The sequence below is a fragment of the Vulpes lagopus genome, chromosome 10 (assembly GCF_018345385.1).
Source record: "Vulpes lagopus strain Blue_001 chromosome 10, ASM1834538v1, whole genome shotgun sequence".
NCBI lineage: Eukaryota > Metazoa > Chordata > Mammalia > Carnivora > Canidae > Vulpes > Vulpes lagopus.
In genome coordinates, this window is record NC_054833.1 from 7,041,439 (window position 1) to 7,059,673 (window position 18,235).

Sequence of the window (18,235 nt, forward strand, 5' to 3'; positions counted from 1 at the left end):
CTCCTTTTCCCTCTACCTGCCTGCGCTCTCTCTCTCCCTCTCTGTCTGTCAAATAAGTAAATAAAAAATCTTAAAAAAAAAAAAAAAAAGATTAGAGACTAGCAAGTTCAAACACTTGTCTCTGCTATCAGCCAGCCACTATTTAATTTAAAACAAAACAAAACAAAACAAAACAAAACAAAACATACATACTGAAAAGCTGGTTTCCTAGTAGGGACTCACTTATTTTTAATTCAGCCTTTTTTGAAAAGATCCTTCTAAAAAATGAATAATAAACCCTATCTGCTTTGAATTTCTACAGTGCAAAAAAGTTCGACCATCTCAGGGGCTGTGCTCATTATACATTTTTACTACTCTAGAACAGTCCCGAGTCACTTAAATTGTTGATTCTTGCTGCTGTACTGGGAGACCTGGGGGGGCGGGGGGGGGGGAGAGGTAGGGGAATTAAATACAGAGCCCCAGTCTGAACCTTGCAAAAAGGGGGAGAACTCAGATACTCCTGGGGTTTCCTCCCACATCTTGTCCCCCATGACACTGCGGGGCGGCAAGAGGAGTAGGAGTTAAGTCACAACTTCTTTGACAAAAGGCTCTTCTCTCCAAACCCTGCCCTTTCCCTCTCTAACATGATCTGTGCAGCATAATGTGGAGGTGAGTGGCCCAGTGTAGCTGAGGTTTCACCCAGACAGCCCACTGCTTCACCCCACATTGGAGCTGGTTTTTGAAAACACTGTCTGCCCGTAGCCAAAACCCAAGGGACGCCATCTGTGGGTGGAGGAGTCATTGGCTCAAGTTCATTATCTGATTCGGTAACTAGTCAGAATGCCTATAATAAATAAATAAACAAACAAACAAACAAATAAATAAATAAGCAAGCTACCTTCATAACGTTCAAAAACAGAAGTTTTTGTTTCTTGCTGACGCATGTGGTTCTGACACCGGGTCCTTGTGGTCACCTTCATTTTTAATACAGTTTCCAAATGACAAAAGTGGAATTTTTACCTTTGGAAGGGGGTTTCGGGATATTCCCATTGTGGTCTTGGTTGGTTGTTTTCATTGGACTGTGTGTTTCTGTCTCTTCTGGACACAAATAAACCTCAATGGGCCCTTGGGTACTTGCCAAATGTATTTGTAGGCTCTATCGACAGAAGAAGTGAGACAAGTTCAAACTGAGAAATGAAAGCTATAGTCATTTTCATCTAAAAATGGAAGGTAATTTTCATTGTTCATTTTGTTTCTTCATTGGTAGCCTCTCTACCCCTCCATCAATTGATGACTGGCATCCTCTAGAGCAGGGGCCAACAAACTGCAGGCAGAGGGCCACATCCGGTCCATCAACTGGCTTTGTAAATAAAGTTTATTGGCATAGAATCATGCACATTCCCACTGTTTATGGATTGCCTCTGATTTTTTTTTTTCTCACGCTCAAATGGCAGAGTTGTGTGGTTGAGTAGTCCCAACAGAGATTTACAGTTCACAAAACCAAAAAGATTTACTATCTGGTCCTTTACAGAAAAAGTTTGCTGACCCTGGCCCTAGAGGAGGTGAATTGTGTTCTTTAAATATATTCCTTCTATGTAAACTATTAAAAGGTCCTTTAAGTGTTCCAAATACAGTATTTCCAAGCTGCTATTCCTTTATGGTGGGGCTTTTTTTATCTGAACTTTAATAACCACTGGATGAACAGTATTCTTAAGTGCTATAAGCAGAGTTTAATAAGAGAATGCAGCACACTAACATTTAAAATCCTTCATCTGGGTCATAGAGCTATTATTATCATTTAAGGTGAGAACTCTACCCTAGATGCGAGCTTGTGAATCTCATTCTCTTTTTATTTTCTATGTATTTCTTTTTTTCTTTTTTGCTACATTTCTTTATTTTACAGTTACAGCCCAGGCCTTATGTTAGCAAAGATTGTCTGCAACCAATCACAAAAATATGCTCCCTACTTTCTCATAATATTTGAGCCTATCAATTCAGCCAAAGTTGTATGTGATTTCTTAGAAGTAAATAGAAGTAAATATGTTCTAAAAGATAAATTCTTAAAATGTGCTAAGATAAGTTAGGGAGATACTCTTTTTTTTTTTTTTTTTTTTTAAGTTCGGGAGATGCTTTAAAACATTTACGTCTCTGTTCCCAGTGGGGATCATATCCAGGACAATCAACATAAAATTCCCCAACAGTTCAAATCAATCAGAACTGCCAGACACCAAATTATGAGAAAGAAAATTACCAGAGGGACAGGGCACCCTACTCTGAGCTCAATGCTCCGCTATGTTAAAATTAGATTTTTGGGACACTCGATACATACTGAACTGTTGAGATGTTTTTGAAATTTGGATTAAGTAAAATGGATGGGAAAGAACAATCAAGTGTTTAGGAGGATACACACTTTGACCACGCATCAATGATTCTTTAACTCCAGGCATTCCGAAAAGATCTCTGAAAATGAACAAAGACATTATCTCCTTACCTCTATTGGGTCAGGCACTTCAAGTCTTGTTTCTGGAGGGGCTTTGACAACTATAACAGTTTGGTCTTTAAGGCCACTAATTTTTCGAATATCTTGATATGTAACATAAGCTAACGTAGTGAGTGTTAAGGAAATATTCCAATGAATTACCTCACATATAACCATTTAGAAGATGCATGGAAAAATTTTCAAGTATTTTATGACTTCTAGGAATATATCCATCTCTTTGTCTTGATCTTTAGGTATATGAGACCTCTTGCAAATCTTCTTTCCTGGGGCTGATATTCTAAACAACAGGACAAATGCATAGCTTTCTCCTACCAATTTCTAAAAAGTCCGTGGCGATTTAAAATGTTAAACACGGAAACAGATAGTTGAACTATCAAAAGAACACCAAAACCCAGTTTGGTCAGGGATTTTCACATGGACATTATGTGAACTCTGGTGAAGTGCTTTGTCACTCAAATTGAATGACGGCAGATCCCAATTTACAGGAAAATAAAAAAAAGTAAGCTCGATTGCCCATATATTTTTTGGGACTACAATAACTTCTATCTCCTACTTGACCATTACGAAGTGAATATTTGTGAGTAGCAAACAGATATATTGGTGAAGGAACTCAGAAGACTGGTCAGACAGACAGCTTGTTTTCTTAAGGGCACCCCAGCTGGTTGTGATTTTATACTGCCTACCGATTTCTCTGTTAGAAAAATTATCCCTTGTATGATATTACTATCAATATTTCAGTGTTCATAGGGAGGGAAAGCAACTTCCAAGTGCTTTGCAACCTGAATCAATTTGAGAAACATCATCACAGGAAAAGAGAGTGAAACAGTATTCAGTAACCTTGGTCATGACTTCTGAGCACTGAGTAATTCTTTTAAGTGTCCTGGCAGCCGAAGCTAAGAGGGTATCATAAAAGAATATGGTACTTGTTATATGATGAAAAGTATTCATGCAAGCTTGCCTGGAGAGACAAGTTTTTACTTGGCACTAAAAGAGCTTAGATAGCTCTCTTATAAGAGTCACGTACCTCTCTTCTCTAAGGGACATGGAGTAACATAATTAAAGTACAATGTCTTCAGCCTGTTGCGTATTTTATGTTAACCCACAAAAAATGCCTCAGATAAAACAGCAAATTGCCACTCAATGAAGGCATTTCTGCAGGTAATATAGCAAATAAAGTTTGTGATCTAACACGTTTAATAGAGAAATAGGGTTTAGAGAGTTAGGAGGAAATGACGTCCCTTAGAATAGTGGCTTTTAATTAGAAACTGAAGAAAGCTATGAACCTACTGGGAAGAAAAACAAGCATATTCATCCTAAATCTGTATATACTTTAGGTACATCTATCACAGACTATCTTCTTTAAGTCTTAATGGTTGAGATGATAGTTAATTCGGTGCTGAGCTTGGTAGGATAGCTCATGCAGGAGTCTGGGTCTTAGGTCACCATTTATCTCATCAAGGAAGCCAACTGTTGCCTTCATATGAGACTTGACAGTTCTGAGTTTTTACTGAGAACACTGGGGAAGCTGATAACCAGGTACTTACCCCATAACCCACTGAAAAAAACCGACATGACAAGAACTTACTAAAATAAAAACTCATCTATGATTACTCAACATGCTGTAGGAAGGAAAATTTCAACACATTTGTGAACAAGCTGAATCATATTCAGAACTGAATGGTGAATTGAAATAATTTGTGCAAACATATTTTCTAATCTTACAAACTTAAAAGTACTTCCACTGTGGCTCCCTCTTGAATTTGCTTTTTGGGTTAGCAGCTCCCTGCAAGGAAGCTTTCAGTTTCTGCAACAAAGGCCCCAGAGAAAGCTAATGTCGGTGACTATGCTATGAGCTACACGTTCCAGAGAGCTGCCAATCATGTATAACCACCCCGTCTCGTCCTCCACGGGGGGCCCCCAGCTAAACAGTGAATGAAATAGCCCCACTAGAGCTATTTTTGTTTCTTCCCCTGTAAACCCACTCTATCTGCCACTGGGGGTTCAAATCACCACACCTCTTCTCCACCTCACTAATCATCAGCGGAACAAGATCAATCCTGTGGTCAACAGAAAATGAAGTCGTAATTTCAAAAAATTGCCTGAATTGGAAAATAAATGTCCCCATACCCTCCAAGGGAAAGCCTAGAAGACATAAAAGATAATGTGGAATAATCAGAAGTGGGTGACACAAATTAAATATGGGCTTTGTCTTCTACTTGGAACTGGGAATATTGCAAAATCTTCTTGTCAACATAATGAAGTAATCCTCCTCCCTTTTTGTTCGGAAGTGGGATGATGAACAGTGAGTTTTCCTGTGATGGCCAACATATTGTCAGCCAGTTGACAAGAACTGGCTTTTGAAATTTGTATTTCCAGGGACCAATGTCTGTGGATAAACTGAGATGTCTGTCTCAGGCTTTGGCGGGGGGTGGGGGGTGGAGGGGGTTTACTTCTGAAATCAGTTTTTGGTGTCGTGAATCAGCATTAAGGCATGGAGGAAGTTACAGAATGATTTTCCTATACTCTTCATTCTTTCAGCTATAGCTCAGACAGATGCAACAAATTCCAATTGCTCCAATATCTGATGAAAAGAAAATAGAATGTGAGAACCCCAACACTGACAGCTAACACCCACCAAAAATCTGGGGAGACAAAAAGGAATCTGCTAAATGTTGTCATTAATATTAACACTGACACCTTACATATCTTAGAATAGTGCTGCCTTACACTATGAGTGTATCCGTATGTCCCAACCACACATGAATAACATGCTTCAAACAACAACAAAAACAGTTCCCACCTGGCTATCAAAACAGGCATGAGAGGATACAGTCCAGTGACTATTTTTCCATAAATACTGAGTTCTAAGACAGATAGGTGGATTTACACACACATACACACATGCACGTGCACATGTACATATGTACTTGTGTGAAACCAGAGCAGAAGTCTACCTGTGAGTAAGAGTCAACCAGTCAACTCTGGATCTATTCTAGAAGGCACTAACCCCCCAAGGAACAGGTGGCACAAAGGATATCTTTGATTCTCTGAATCCTCGGTTAGCAGCTTGAGGTCCAGGGTGCAGCTTTGGATCAGTTCATCTAATTTCTTCTCTTCCTGGCTGAGCTCGGTCACTTCCTTTGAGAGGCCTTGACACTGGGCCAGCATGCCCCCATCCTCAGACAGACTGCAGCCCCTGGAAACCCAAACACAGACTCTTCGTGGATACTCGGCGGGGGGGAGGGGGGACACGACAACGGGGAGAGGGTGGAAGGGGAGGCATGAGTAAAGTGTCCCCTCTTGACATAGGAAGTCACACTGCCTGTTAGCCAAGTGTTAACATCAGAACATTTATATGTACATATTTTTGTCCAACACTCCTTCACCTTTCACACCAGAGAAATTAAGTGGGGGCAGAAGGGACACAAAAAAACTCCAACGCTGTTAAGTTTTCAGGTTTCCCCCTCTAGAGAAGGCCCCTTTCTTCAGAAGGCTCAAATTCAAAGAGCACACGGAAGCGCTACTCCCTGCCACATGCCTCTCAGGGAAAAAAAGAAAAACCAAGGGGAAGAAAGGATAGAGAGACACAGAAAGATAGAAAAATCTGAAAGAAAAGAGAAAAGATGAAGAATGGTTCAAAATTCAGCAAAATATCATCCGGGAAGCACAAAAAGACCTACGTAGTTTCTGAGGGTCTTACGCCAACCACCAAAAAGGAAAAGGAGGTTAAGGGAAGAGATCTGTGTGCTGTACGCAAGAACAAAGGCAAATATCTAACAGGTTTCTCCAAACCACAGGCCAAATGGGTCACTGAATCGTCACAAAATTCCAAGAGTACAAAAAGTTACCTGCTCATCTTATGTTTGAGGTAGTATTTCCCCCCACCCGCCCAAAGCTACCCTATAACAGATCTGTTCCTTCTCACTATGCTTTCAGAGTTCCTTCTAATACTGGCTGTTCTGGTGCTCCATCCATAACTCTCCATAACAAACTAAATTAACCATACACCAAACTGCATGTGTGGGTTTACGGGTGACAGGTGTTATCACCCCTGCTTCCAGGAGGAACCGAGGCAGCTAAACCTTGCCTCAGTTTACCCAGAAAGTGAGCTGACCTGCTATTAGAGCCACGGATAAAGATACGTGGCAACGGGGCACATACACGGAGGTGTTAATGCACAGCTATAGTTCCTTTCCAAACCCTTGTTAGAGACAAGCCACAGACATGCACCTGGGCACCACAGCAGCAGACGAATGGCACGGCACCCTACTTTATATCTGCAGGGCCCCCTACTGAATCTCCCTGGATCCCCAAGCGATCCCCTTGCTTGAGGCTAATCAAATGTAATGACCTTTTGGTCTCCGACAGTGTCTAAATAGAAGGCCTGTGTGTAAGGAGACTCTGAACGTCTGGCTAAGGAGCTGAGGGCAGAGAGGAGGAAGCCTTGGAGATGGAGCACAGGTGGGAGCATGAAATCTGGGACCGGGAGTCATGGCCTGTACTTACATCCACTGCACGTTGTTTTTCGACTTCTTCTTAATGAGGTGGATGCCTTCCAGCACGTTGGTGATGTCGTAGATTCTTCTCTTTTGCACTTTCAGCACCTCCGCTGCCTTGTTCAAATCCAAGACCCCATCAGGGGACTGGCTCAGCAGCTGAATGAACTTCTTGGTGAGCAGACCAAGTGATGTGTCATACCGTGTTTTTTCTGAGGGAGATTTTGGAGCTTAAAGAAAAACAAAAGCCGAGCGGGTGGGGAGGGGAGGGATAGGGGGAAAGGTAAAGAAATGAAGGGTTTCTTTGCAGGTAGGCAAGCCGTCTTTCCCACTGCAGCCCAGGTATTAGTGTCCAAGCAAAGCCGCTGCTGTTGTCTGGGTAAGTTACAGAAAGCTCTGAAATGGCTCTATTAGAAAAGGAAGGGACAGCACAAATTCTTATTCGATTAAAGCGTTTTGCTGTGAGTTTCTCAGTGGCTTCTACTTTGGCTTCCCTTACTCCCTCGGTCTAGCGAACCATCTCTGCACATAGTAGGTGCTCAACATTATTTGTTGAGTGCATGAGAACGTGCTACGTCCTCCAAGGACCCGCACGCGGGGAGCCTAACCGGGTGGGGCCAGGCTGCGAATCTCTCCTGTGTTTCATGATGGGGACTCAGACACACCCCAACTGGCTTTGCAGACTCTATGGTCTGTGTGTGTGTGTGTCTATGGCCTATTCACCCGTTTTCCCAAGTACTGCTTCGTGGGGCTGAAGAATACCTAAGCAGTCTTTCTTTCAAATTGCCCCATCCCTCCTGAATTTTATGTCCTCGTGCAATATTGCATTTATTCTGTCTCAAGGATATGCCGGTCTCGGCTTTCACTGAGCATCACACAGGGTTTGTGGCTGGCCTAACCCACAAACTCCATGAAAGGGGGGGCAACTAAGTCTAATTTAGCGTCTACATTAAATGACAGACACGTGAAGGACTATTTGGCTGTTTCCAATCTACTTCTCGCCCTCTCTCTCCCCCAAGAGAAATAATTGATGGAAAGAAAGACTAGCTGCAGTGTATGGGTTTTGGTCAATTCTTACACCGCCTTCTGCTGAGCCCAAGATCGAGGCTGGCCCAGACATCACCGACTCCCGGTTAGCCTGGCCTCAAAAGTCCTGTCCATTAAGGGAAGTTAAAGTCAATAAACTTGATTATAGGATGGTGCCAGCGAGCTTGTATTCCGAGTTGAAAAATGACACCATGCACAGTTACACGGGCCTCCCCCGGAGTCAGTATTCAGGTACCGGAGGGGCTCTTAACGTTTTGTGTGTGGGGTGTCTGCACGGACACCGTATTTATTTTCTGGACAGGCACAGAAAGAAATGAAAAAGGACACAACATGCCAAAATTATTCACGCCTTGGCATCCCCTCAGCCACAAGCTTTGAAAGGTGGGAAGCCCACACCGAGGAGAGTACGAGATGAAAAGATCCTTACTTTTTGGACTATCTGGACTTCGCAGTGTGGCTCTTCCTTTGCCCTTGGGGGTTTTTAAGCCATCTGAGAGGTACTGATGACCGCTTTCTCCCAGCTCCAGCCTTCGCTTTGCCTGCAACGTGAAAGCACAAGCACTCGTCACCAGTCACGTGGGCGATCACAAGACGTGGGGCTGTTCGCGAGCGGCCCTGCCAAGGGCCGTGGGCTGGGGACAGCTCCCCAGCCTCCGCTCTGCGTCCCTCGGGACCCCGTCGCGCCCTGCCACCGACTCCCTGTCTGGGCTCAGATGGTCACAACCAAGGTCCGTTAGGACGAGGCTCAGGAGCCACGTCATTCACTCATTCGTTGACTTGACACATGTGCCAGCATGAGGCGGGACACACAGATGACAGCAGGCACCACGGAACCTAAATTCGCTTTTCCCCTGCGAAACTTTGCGGCCTACCTTCATCTCTGATCTGGGTTAGACCTCTTTCCTTGTGCTCCCCAAAACCCTGTTTATTTGTATTATAACACTTACTGCATAGAAGTTATTTTACTTCTCTGTTTCTCATTTCCTTTACGGCGGGGACTGGTTCCCATTTATCTCTGTATACCTAGGGCTTGGCATGGAGCCTGGGTTTTTGCAGGTATTCAATCACTCTCTCTCTCTCTCTCTCTCTATATATATATATATATATATATATTCATATTGAATGGAAGAGTGATTAAACAGTAACACAGCTAGTCACAGACTACAAATGGTCATTCATCAGAATAACAAATATTGCAAATGCTCAATCTTGGGCTTCAACTAGTGTTACTGTCTCCATTTTTGTCATCAAGCCCGGCAAGTGAGAAGTCTTCACCCAAGTTGCTGTGTGTGTGTGTGTTTAGAGGTAAGGAAGGGCAAAGGGAGAGAGTCATAAGCAGGCTCCATGCCCAGCACAGAGCCTGACAGGGGGCTAAACCTTGCAATCCTGAAATCATGACCTGAGGCAAAATCAAGAGTCAGACGTTTAACCAACTGAGACACCTAGGCACCCCTTCATCGAAGCTTTTAATTTAACTTCACTTAAAAAATATCCACTTAGTGTCTACGGCCTGGTGACTGGGCTTAGAGAACAGAGGTAAGGCAAGACAGGTGAGAATGTCTGTCTCCCTAGTGTGTACAGTCTAAGAGTGACAGGTAAGTGAATGTTGCATACTACCTGTACAGTGTGATGGGTGTTCAGACAGGAGTGGCACCAACTAGACACTCCATGTGGCAATGTGTCTTTTGGTTATCTTAGGGCACATTCTTCTAATGAAGAGATGCACAATTTCAAAGTAATCCCTCATGACATAGAAACTTTACCTGTTTCCTCTTATATATATATTTTTTACTATGTGGCTTGCATTTGTGGCATACGTGATCTTTCTGTTGGGTAATGCCGAGCTGAAGTTCACTCTAAAGGCCTAGGAATGACATTTAGCAAATTTCTTAACTTCAACCAAAGTTGAGTGAACAAAGGCCAACCGGAGAATTCTTCTGGAATTATTGGCAAGAAAGGGTTGTACCTTCCCAGTAAGGGTGACTTTAGCTAGAAGCCACCTGAGAATGGAGGCTCGATAGGGCCAAGTGGAGAGAGAGGGTCTGACGCTCACATTCAAAACTCTGAATCAGGTCATACGCTGGGGGCAACGGTTGGTCTTCCCCCAGACTTCTCAGTTGCATAGGCCATAACATCTGTTTTTTACTTAAAGCTCTCTGAGCTGGGGAAATGGAAGTGTGGTGTTGCAAGTGACAGGCTGTGAAACTGGCTGAGTCAAGAGATGAGCCTCGCTGCCATGGGGAGCTGGCAAGCCTCATTCAAGAGTGGCAGAGGGGTTGGGTCACTTCTTGCGGCCTTCAGGAAGTTACTGCTGATAGGCTTCATTTGAGGCTTGCCTAAACGTAGAGCGGGCAAGAGCTTTGCCGTGGAGGCCTTTTGTCTCCACAGAAAGCAATCCAAGGGATACAGAGCTGTACTGTCTCCATGTGAAGGTCCCCAGAAGGAAGTCACATGGAAAAAGAGCTTGGGACTTAGAACTCTTGGGCCCCTGAATCGGGAAGTCTGTATACTCGCTCTGAATGCTCACAATGAAGAACCACCCACTGGCCAGCAGCCGGGGTGGGGTGGGCGCATATTACTTTCATCTGCCTATCCAGGCTAGTGTTCCAAATTGCTCTGAGGCAAAGAAAGACCTATGGAAGCAGTAAGGTGTAGGCTAGGGAAATTCCCAGAGATCTGTTGCTAAGAAACAGAGATCTAACTCCAAGGACCAGGACTAGGCAGGTTGTGTGACTTTGGATAGTTGATCCAACCTAATACTAGAAAGAAAATCTACTGGATCCTGAAGTCAATTCTACTGCCAGAGAATCCTGAAGTCCAGAAAGCAAAGGTCTGTGATAGCTTGGCCTCTAAGGAAATCAATCATCAAGCCAGTACGTCTACACCAAAGGAGAAATGAGCTGTGGAGGAAGGTCAGCCCCAGCAAATCCTCCTGCAGGGTAGAAACTGAAGCAGTCACATCCCTACCAAGTCTCCAAGTGCCTGGAATTCTTCTGCAGGAGACATGACATGCTTTGGGAGGTGATCACTGTGTCATTTCCCTTTCCTGAACAGACGTTTCTGGTGGGCTATCCTGTGAGTGACCGTTCCTCCGTTGTGTTGTGGGCAGGTGCTGAACTGGATTTGAGAGGAACACACAGCACTTAGTACTTGTAGGTCCCAGACCTGAGGACGGGCATACTAACTGGACTTTCTTTTGGGAAATGGCCAAATGTTTCAATCTCTGATGGAGCAGCCCTACTTCCATACTTACCTTAACAGCCCTACTTCCATACTTACTCACAAATGCTTGGTAAAAAAACCCCCAAAAAACTAGATGTGAGGTTTTAAACAGTACAGGTGGTCTCTGCTTACACCAGAGCAGAGAGAGATCCCTCTCAGTCAGTTCAATTTTGGTTTGCTCTTAGTGTAACCATCTCCCTGAACTGTGAATTATTCTGTTTATAAACAGACCTTCAATATTACATGACCCCTGTTGGTAAAGCAACTCTTCTAGTTGGTGCTCAGTCGAAGGGCCAGCCATTTGGTCTAGGTAAGAGTAAAGGCTGGACAGGAGAGATGCTCCGTAGATTATGCACACTGCCGTCTTCCTGAGGCATTACCAAGGGTAGCTTTTATTATAAAGCAAGTATGTGCTAATTTTAGAGCCTCAGCCCAAACAAAGACGTCGTGCCTCTGTAACGAAACAGTTGTACTGTTAAATTTCTGAAAACGTATATATAAAAATAATAGTAACTGTCAGGAAGCCAAGCAGTGGGCTGTGGGGGCAGCATCCATAGTTTCTGCCTGTCTGGCCCCTATTTTTCTCTTTCTTTGGGGAAGAAACTTCTCCATAGTTCTCAGGTCAGGTGGTGTCTTGGTCTCTAAGCCTGATGAGCAAAAAGGCTGATATTGCTCAACATCTTAGGCTGGCCCTTCCCATCAAGGGTTCAAAGGAGAGGACTGTAATCTGGGTCAACCAATCAGTGTATTCCAGTCCCGTGGCTAATGGCCAGAGCAGGAGCATCAGTCAATGCTGGGACTTCTGTTAGAGACTGTGGGAAAGTACTGGGCTGTACACTGGGAGTTATTAGTAAGACATAAGCCTGGAGCTAACTGGAAAGTCAATCAACTTGGAAGGAAAGAGACAGAGAGAAACTGAGTCCCAGAGCCTTTAAGAGAGGTGCTAGATAGAGCCATGCCCAGAGGCAGGTCTACCCAGGACTTCCATTTGTGTGAACCAACAAATTCCCTTTCTTGGTAAAAGAAAATGGAGTTAGATCACCACCATTTGCAACCCAGAGTCCGGACAGATCTGCTAGCAGCAGCTAGAACACAAGGAACATCTGAGTACGTACGTACAATATGTCATGCATCATGTCAATCGCTTTCCGTTTCATTACGTTATCTCATTTCCATGACATCCCCAGAAGGTAGTTATTATTACTTCCTATTCTACAGGAAAAGATGGAGGTTTAGAGCACTTAAGTAACCTTCCCAAGAGCCCAGTCAGTAAATATGCCTATTCCGAAGTCCATGCCTACAACTGCCTTACAAAATGATTGTGAAAAACTGTCATGGAAAAATATTTGAAGAGTTTCATGAAACTGATGCCATCTTACTCTATGATAAACTTAAGAGTTTTATTTCATTCATCATTCTTAGGGATTTTCCTTTATACAATAAAGGAGGATGGGAATTCAAACCACACACAATGTGCATTTGAGGAAAGCATATCTTTCTCCTACTCCTGATCCCATTCCCTTCCTCAAAGGCAAAACTGTTAAGTTCTTTTGCTATCCATTTATTTATTTATTTATTTAATTTATTTATTTGAAAGAGCGTGAATGTGCACGTGCACATGCATGAGTGTGGGGGAGGGACAGAGGAGAGGAGCAGACTCTTTCAGGACCTTGATATCATGACCTGAACTGACATAGAGTCAGATGCTCAACCAACTGAGCTACCGAGGCCCCCCCCCCCCCCAGCCCGTGATATCCTTCCTTTTAGACAGTCTATGGAAATATAAGTATGTATATAGCTATACACACCACTGAACCCTATAAAAAATTGTACACAAATGATAGCAAACCCCACATTACTCTAGTAACACATCTTCAAGTTTGACCTGTCAGTACACAGAATGGCCTTATTTTTCATAGCTACAGAAGAGTGGATTAATTAAAACACTATGATTTGGGCAGCCCGGGTGGCTCAGCGGTTTAGGGCCGCCTTTGGCCCAGGGTGTGATTCTGGAGACCCGGGATCGAGTCCCATGTCAGGCTCCCTGCATGGAACCTGCTTCTCCCTCTACCTGTTTCTGTGCCTCTCTCTCTCTCTCTCTCTCTGTCTCTCTCATGAATAAATAAAGAAAATCTTTAAAAAAAAAACCACTATGATTTGTTTACTTTTTAAAAGATTTTATTTATTTATTTATTTATTTATTTATTTATTTATTTATTTAAGAGAGTGAGACAGAGCACAAGCAGTGGGGAGAAGCAGGGGAGGAGGAGAGAAAGAAGCAGACTTCCCATTGAGCAGGGAGCCCAAAGTGGAGCTTGATCCTAGGACCCTGGGATCATGACTGAGCTGAAGGCAGGTGCTTATCCAACTGAGCCACCCAGGTGTCCCCATGATTTGTTTACTTAACCAAACACCTCCTGGTGGACAGTCAACACTCTTCTAGAAACTATAATCATTTTCCCAATTAAGCATTCATGATGGCATTTTGGGGTAGGTATAACTATACCCACATTGCACTGAGGCAGACAAGGTAAGGATTTACCTAAAGTCTGTTAATAAGTTGTAGACACGAGGATCTGAGACCATGACTTCCCTGGACTGCTGGAAATGTCCCTCCTATGTTGCCATAGCATCTTCCAGGGCGCCATGGCATCATTTGCCAACAGAATTTACGTATATGCTCTGGGTTTCCTCACTGGACCATGAACTCAGGTCTTAAGCAGCCTTGCACATGGCATGCAATTTACTTATTTATTTTGAATGAACTAAGGAATAAATCCCAAAGTCTCTTGGTAGGTAAATCACAAAGCTCTGACATTACCCACCTGTAAGGCTGGCATGTATGTTGTAATGTATGTGTATATATACATACATACATGCGTGTGCATATATATACATATGCTGGAGATTACTCTCCACATGTTTGGAAAGGTTTTCAAGAATTACAAAGGGGGCATGCCTGGGTGGCTCGGTTGAGTGTCTGCCTCTGGCTCAGGGTGCGATCTCGGGTCCCGGGACTAAGTCCCGCACTGGGCTCCCCTTGAGGAGCCTGCTTCTCCCTCTGCTTATGTATCTGCCTCTCTCTGTGTCTCTCATGAATAAAAAATAAAATCTTAAAAAAAAAAAGAAATACAAAAGGGAAAAATTAAAGTTGTAGAAGGATATGTATAATGAGATTTTACAGGGGTAAGAAAAACTTTAAAATATATACTTTACTATAAAGATTTCCAAGTATCCATAGAGGAAAAACATCTAGAAAGATCCACATCAAATGTTAATCTCTGAGAAGTAAAATTAAATACAGGGTAATGATTTCATGTTTATAGTTCTATAATATTTGATGGTATTTTACAAAGCAATGTGTCATATTAAAGTTATACCTTCTAAACTAGCAATTGCACTCTTTGGAGTATATTTGGAGAACACTTATGTGTTTCTAGGGTTTTCTATTAGAAACAGCACAGCTAGTTTCTTGAATATTTTTGTATTTTTTCCATATATGTCCAACATAAATGCCCAATTTCAGGAGAAAAATTCAGTAAGTTATTGTACATTTATATAATGGAATGTTATGCAATTAATAATGATGTACATCTATATATGTACGTTTAAGAGAAAAGTAGGTTTGAATAGTAAAATTTCATTTTTGTGGGGAAATTATATGCATAGAAAGGAAGGAAATCTAAGGATATGTACCAAATAGTTTAAGAGTATTAATCTTTGGGGGGTAGGATTACAGTGATTTTATTTTCTTCTTTCTTTTTTTTTTTTTAATATTTTATTTATTCATTCATGAGAGGCAGAGAGAGAGAGAGAGAGAGAGAGAGAGAGAGAGAGAGGCAGAGACACAGGCAGAAGGAGAAGCAGGCTCCATGCAGGGAGCCCGACGTGGGACTCGACCTGGGGTCTCCAGGATCACACCCTGGGCTGAAGGCGGCGCTAAACCACTGAGCCACCGGAGCTGCCCTATTCTTTCTAAATCGCTTAAGAGTGAGCGCATGTTACTTGCATAACAAGACAAAAATCACTTCCATTGGCCATTTGAGATTTGACAAAAGAAAGCTGCTGGCTTGTTTTTTAGACTGTTGAAAATCTTTCGTACTGTTCAGGTGTGGGCAGGAGTTCAAAGCAGAAATGGGATATGCTACCAGAAAGGCATCCCAGGCTCATGATGGGGAGGGAAGTGGTGTTCTTATCTACCATTCCACTGAATCACAGGAAAAAATTAAATCAAGAAAAAGGCATAGCCTGCTATAGTTCACACACTGGACCCTACCACAAACTCCCTTTACCTCAGTTAATAAAAGATCTGGGCAAGGGAAAAAACTGGGTCTATGATGTTTTGTTTCATGGCCAAAGATCAGACAGGGCTTTTGAACAGAGGAAGAAGAGAAATAGAAGATGGAAATTAAATTTAAAAAAAAAATGAGGGCCAGTTTAGGTTCATAAGTGAAATAACCGGAAGGCGAGAATCTCCAGCTTGAGACCAGACCACAGCTGAAGCTCACTTGGATCCTGGCCATTAGGTCTGTAGGTTAGGGCAGGATTTTAAGAAAGCAACACCTAGTTTCCAGTTGTAATTCACTCTGGCTAACCATTTTTAAATCCATTCAAATATTTGAGTGCTTGCTGTATACCAAGCCCTACACGGATAGTTCACTGATTATAAAGGCAACATGGTGGTCCCTGCTATAAAAGAGGCTACAGGCAAACAAATAATGGGAAATGCATGATGAATACAGCAATGAGCCCATGGCTGGGGGCAGGAAGGCAGGACGAGGGGGCAGGATGGAGAAGATGGTGGAGGTCTGGAGGGGGTGGCGAGAGGTCGTGGTGCTTGAACCACGTCCTGGAAGGCAATGGGTTCTGTCCCGCAGAGAAGGGAGTGGGGGTCTTGAGATGGCTGTCTAAGCATGAGCAGAAGCAGAGAGACTTGGAAGGGCCATGGTTGAGAGGTGCTGGTGGGTAGTGCCCTGGGTGCAGACCACACCCTTGGTCCCTTCTGTACCATTTGATTACTGAGCCACACTGTGTCTCATTTTCCTTGACATGAGGTTACCTAGGATGAAGAGTTCAAAGGTCCTCCCCAGTTTTCCTCAGCCAGGAGCATGTTCAAAACCCAACAAGAGCAATGTCTCTATGAGCTATTAGGGGAGAAGCCTAATTGGAAACTGAATTATCTCCAAGAAAACTGGTAAACTGAACAGGCACACAAAAAGCCCCCACAGAGGCCTGTGGAAACAGAAGTAGTGAGTGTGCATTTTATCTTGGTGAAGATTTCCCCTTAAATCCTGCATCCCAACTGCCACCCATGGGAGAGTAGAAGTCTCTCTCTTCCCTCAGATGCGCTCTTCCCCACACCTCCTTGCCCCAGCTAAATCTCCCCACTGTCGGGCAACTTGAATGGTCCCCACGCTTGGCCACTTTTCTTCTTTTGACTTTTAAACTACAGATCTCAGGGTATCTTCACTTCACATAACTTATGTTTGTGGGCGGTTTGGGAGTCTAACCACATACATACAAATGTTTCTAAAGGAAAAGAAAGCGTAACTTCTGGAATGGAAGCCATTTACTTATAAGCTGGCGACTGCATCCCTTTCTATTGGCATTTTTTTTGTTTGTTTCTTTATTTTTATAAAGTTGCTTTTTTTTTTTTTTTAAAGATTTTATTTATTCACTCATGAGACACACAGAGGCAGAGACACAGGCAGAAGGAGAAGTAGGCTCCATGCAGGGAGCCCGACATGGGACTTGATCCAGGGTCTCCAGGATCACTCCCTGGGCCAAAGGCAGGGAGGGGCTCAACCACCGGGCTACGCAGGTGTCCCGCATTTGTTTTGTTTTTAAGAATAATTTGAGATGGGGTGCCTGCTGGCTCAGTTGGTAGAGCATATGGCTTTTGAACTCAGTGTACTGAGTTCAAGCCCCATGCTGGGGCATGGAGCCTACAAAAAAGGAATAAGAACAATTTAAGACAATTTAGAAGGAAATCAATGTATATGATTTTTAAAATCCACTAGTTCAGGCAGCTTAGAATGGCTACTGCCCTAGGGGAATCAATTTTACTCTTTCTCCTGGTGGTCACCTCTGCATCTCTAAGGAATAAGCTTGTGTAGCTATTTCTGGACACAACTGTCCAGCCCCCAATGATGACTATCAGCCAACCAAAAATTACCTCGCCTTGTTTACATCCATCATATCTTTTCCTCCATCATATGAGGTATTCTATAGATACATATCTATATATGTCCCTACTTTTTCTCCTACCTAAAACTCTTGGACCTCTTGCTGGCTAGACGACTGATTGTTCTGCAAGCCTGTTGCAAAGCTGTCCTGTGATTTTCCACTCACTGTACAGTGTTGAAGACTGAGTGGGACATCTGTCACTCTATTTGACTGCCCAGCCTTGAACCTTCCCTCTTCTGGTTAGGAAACTCCCCACTTTATCAGTTGTGGTGGGAGGAAGAGCTGCATTTCTACCATAGAGGCTGAAGACTCTGTGCGCTCTTTCCCAGCTGCCCCAGAACCAGGGCCAGGCCCGTTACCTACACGGGATAGGCAGACACACCCGCCCTGGAACCTGGAATCTGGGAGTTGCTCTGGCAAAGCCAGCAGGCCAGTTGGTGATGGATGCTGGAGCCCAGGAGAAATCACTAGGGTGGTTTGACATTTTGGCTGTGGTTCTGGCCACTGATCCTTCCTCACTCTTGCCTCTTCTCTGAGCCTGGTTCTCTAATCTTCAATATCCTCCGATAAATTCCTTTTTGGCTTAAGTCAACCAGGGTTGGTTTCTGTTGCCTGTGAGAGTCAGTTTCCTGAGCCCACTTCCTGGAACACATCCGAAGAATGAAGTGATACAGTGAAAACTGTAGGACTCACACTTGCCTTCTGTGCAAGAGCAGAGCTAATCTATTTATTTTGAGAAGATTTCTCAAAACCCATTCGTCTGGGGAAAAGATTCCCAGATTCTACACAAAGTCCTTCATGGGAA

The 18,235-nt window shown here is 43.4% G+C and overlaps 1 protein-coding gene across 1 annotated transcript in view; it reads right to left on the reverse strand.

Moving 5' to 3' along the window:
- The window catches only part of E2F3 (E2F transcription factor 3), a 74,346-nt gene that overhangs the window by 3,987 nt on the left and 52,124 nt on the right, over positions 1-18,235 (reverse strand). The window contains exons 2-6 of the mRNA XM_041772885.1: positions 8,450-8,561; positions 6,986-7,187; positions 5,517-5,675; positions 2,471-2,585; positions 1,000-1,135 (exon numbers count right to left, since the gene is read on the reverse strand). Coding sequence (XP_041628819.1) covers positions 1,000-1,135; positions 2,471-2,585; positions 5,517-5,675; positions 6,986-7,187; positions 8,450-8,561 — 724 coding nt within the window. The remainder of the gene's footprint in view (positions 1-999; positions 1,136-2,470; positions 2,586-5,516; positions 5,676-6,985; positions 7,188-8,449; positions 8,562-18,235) is intronic.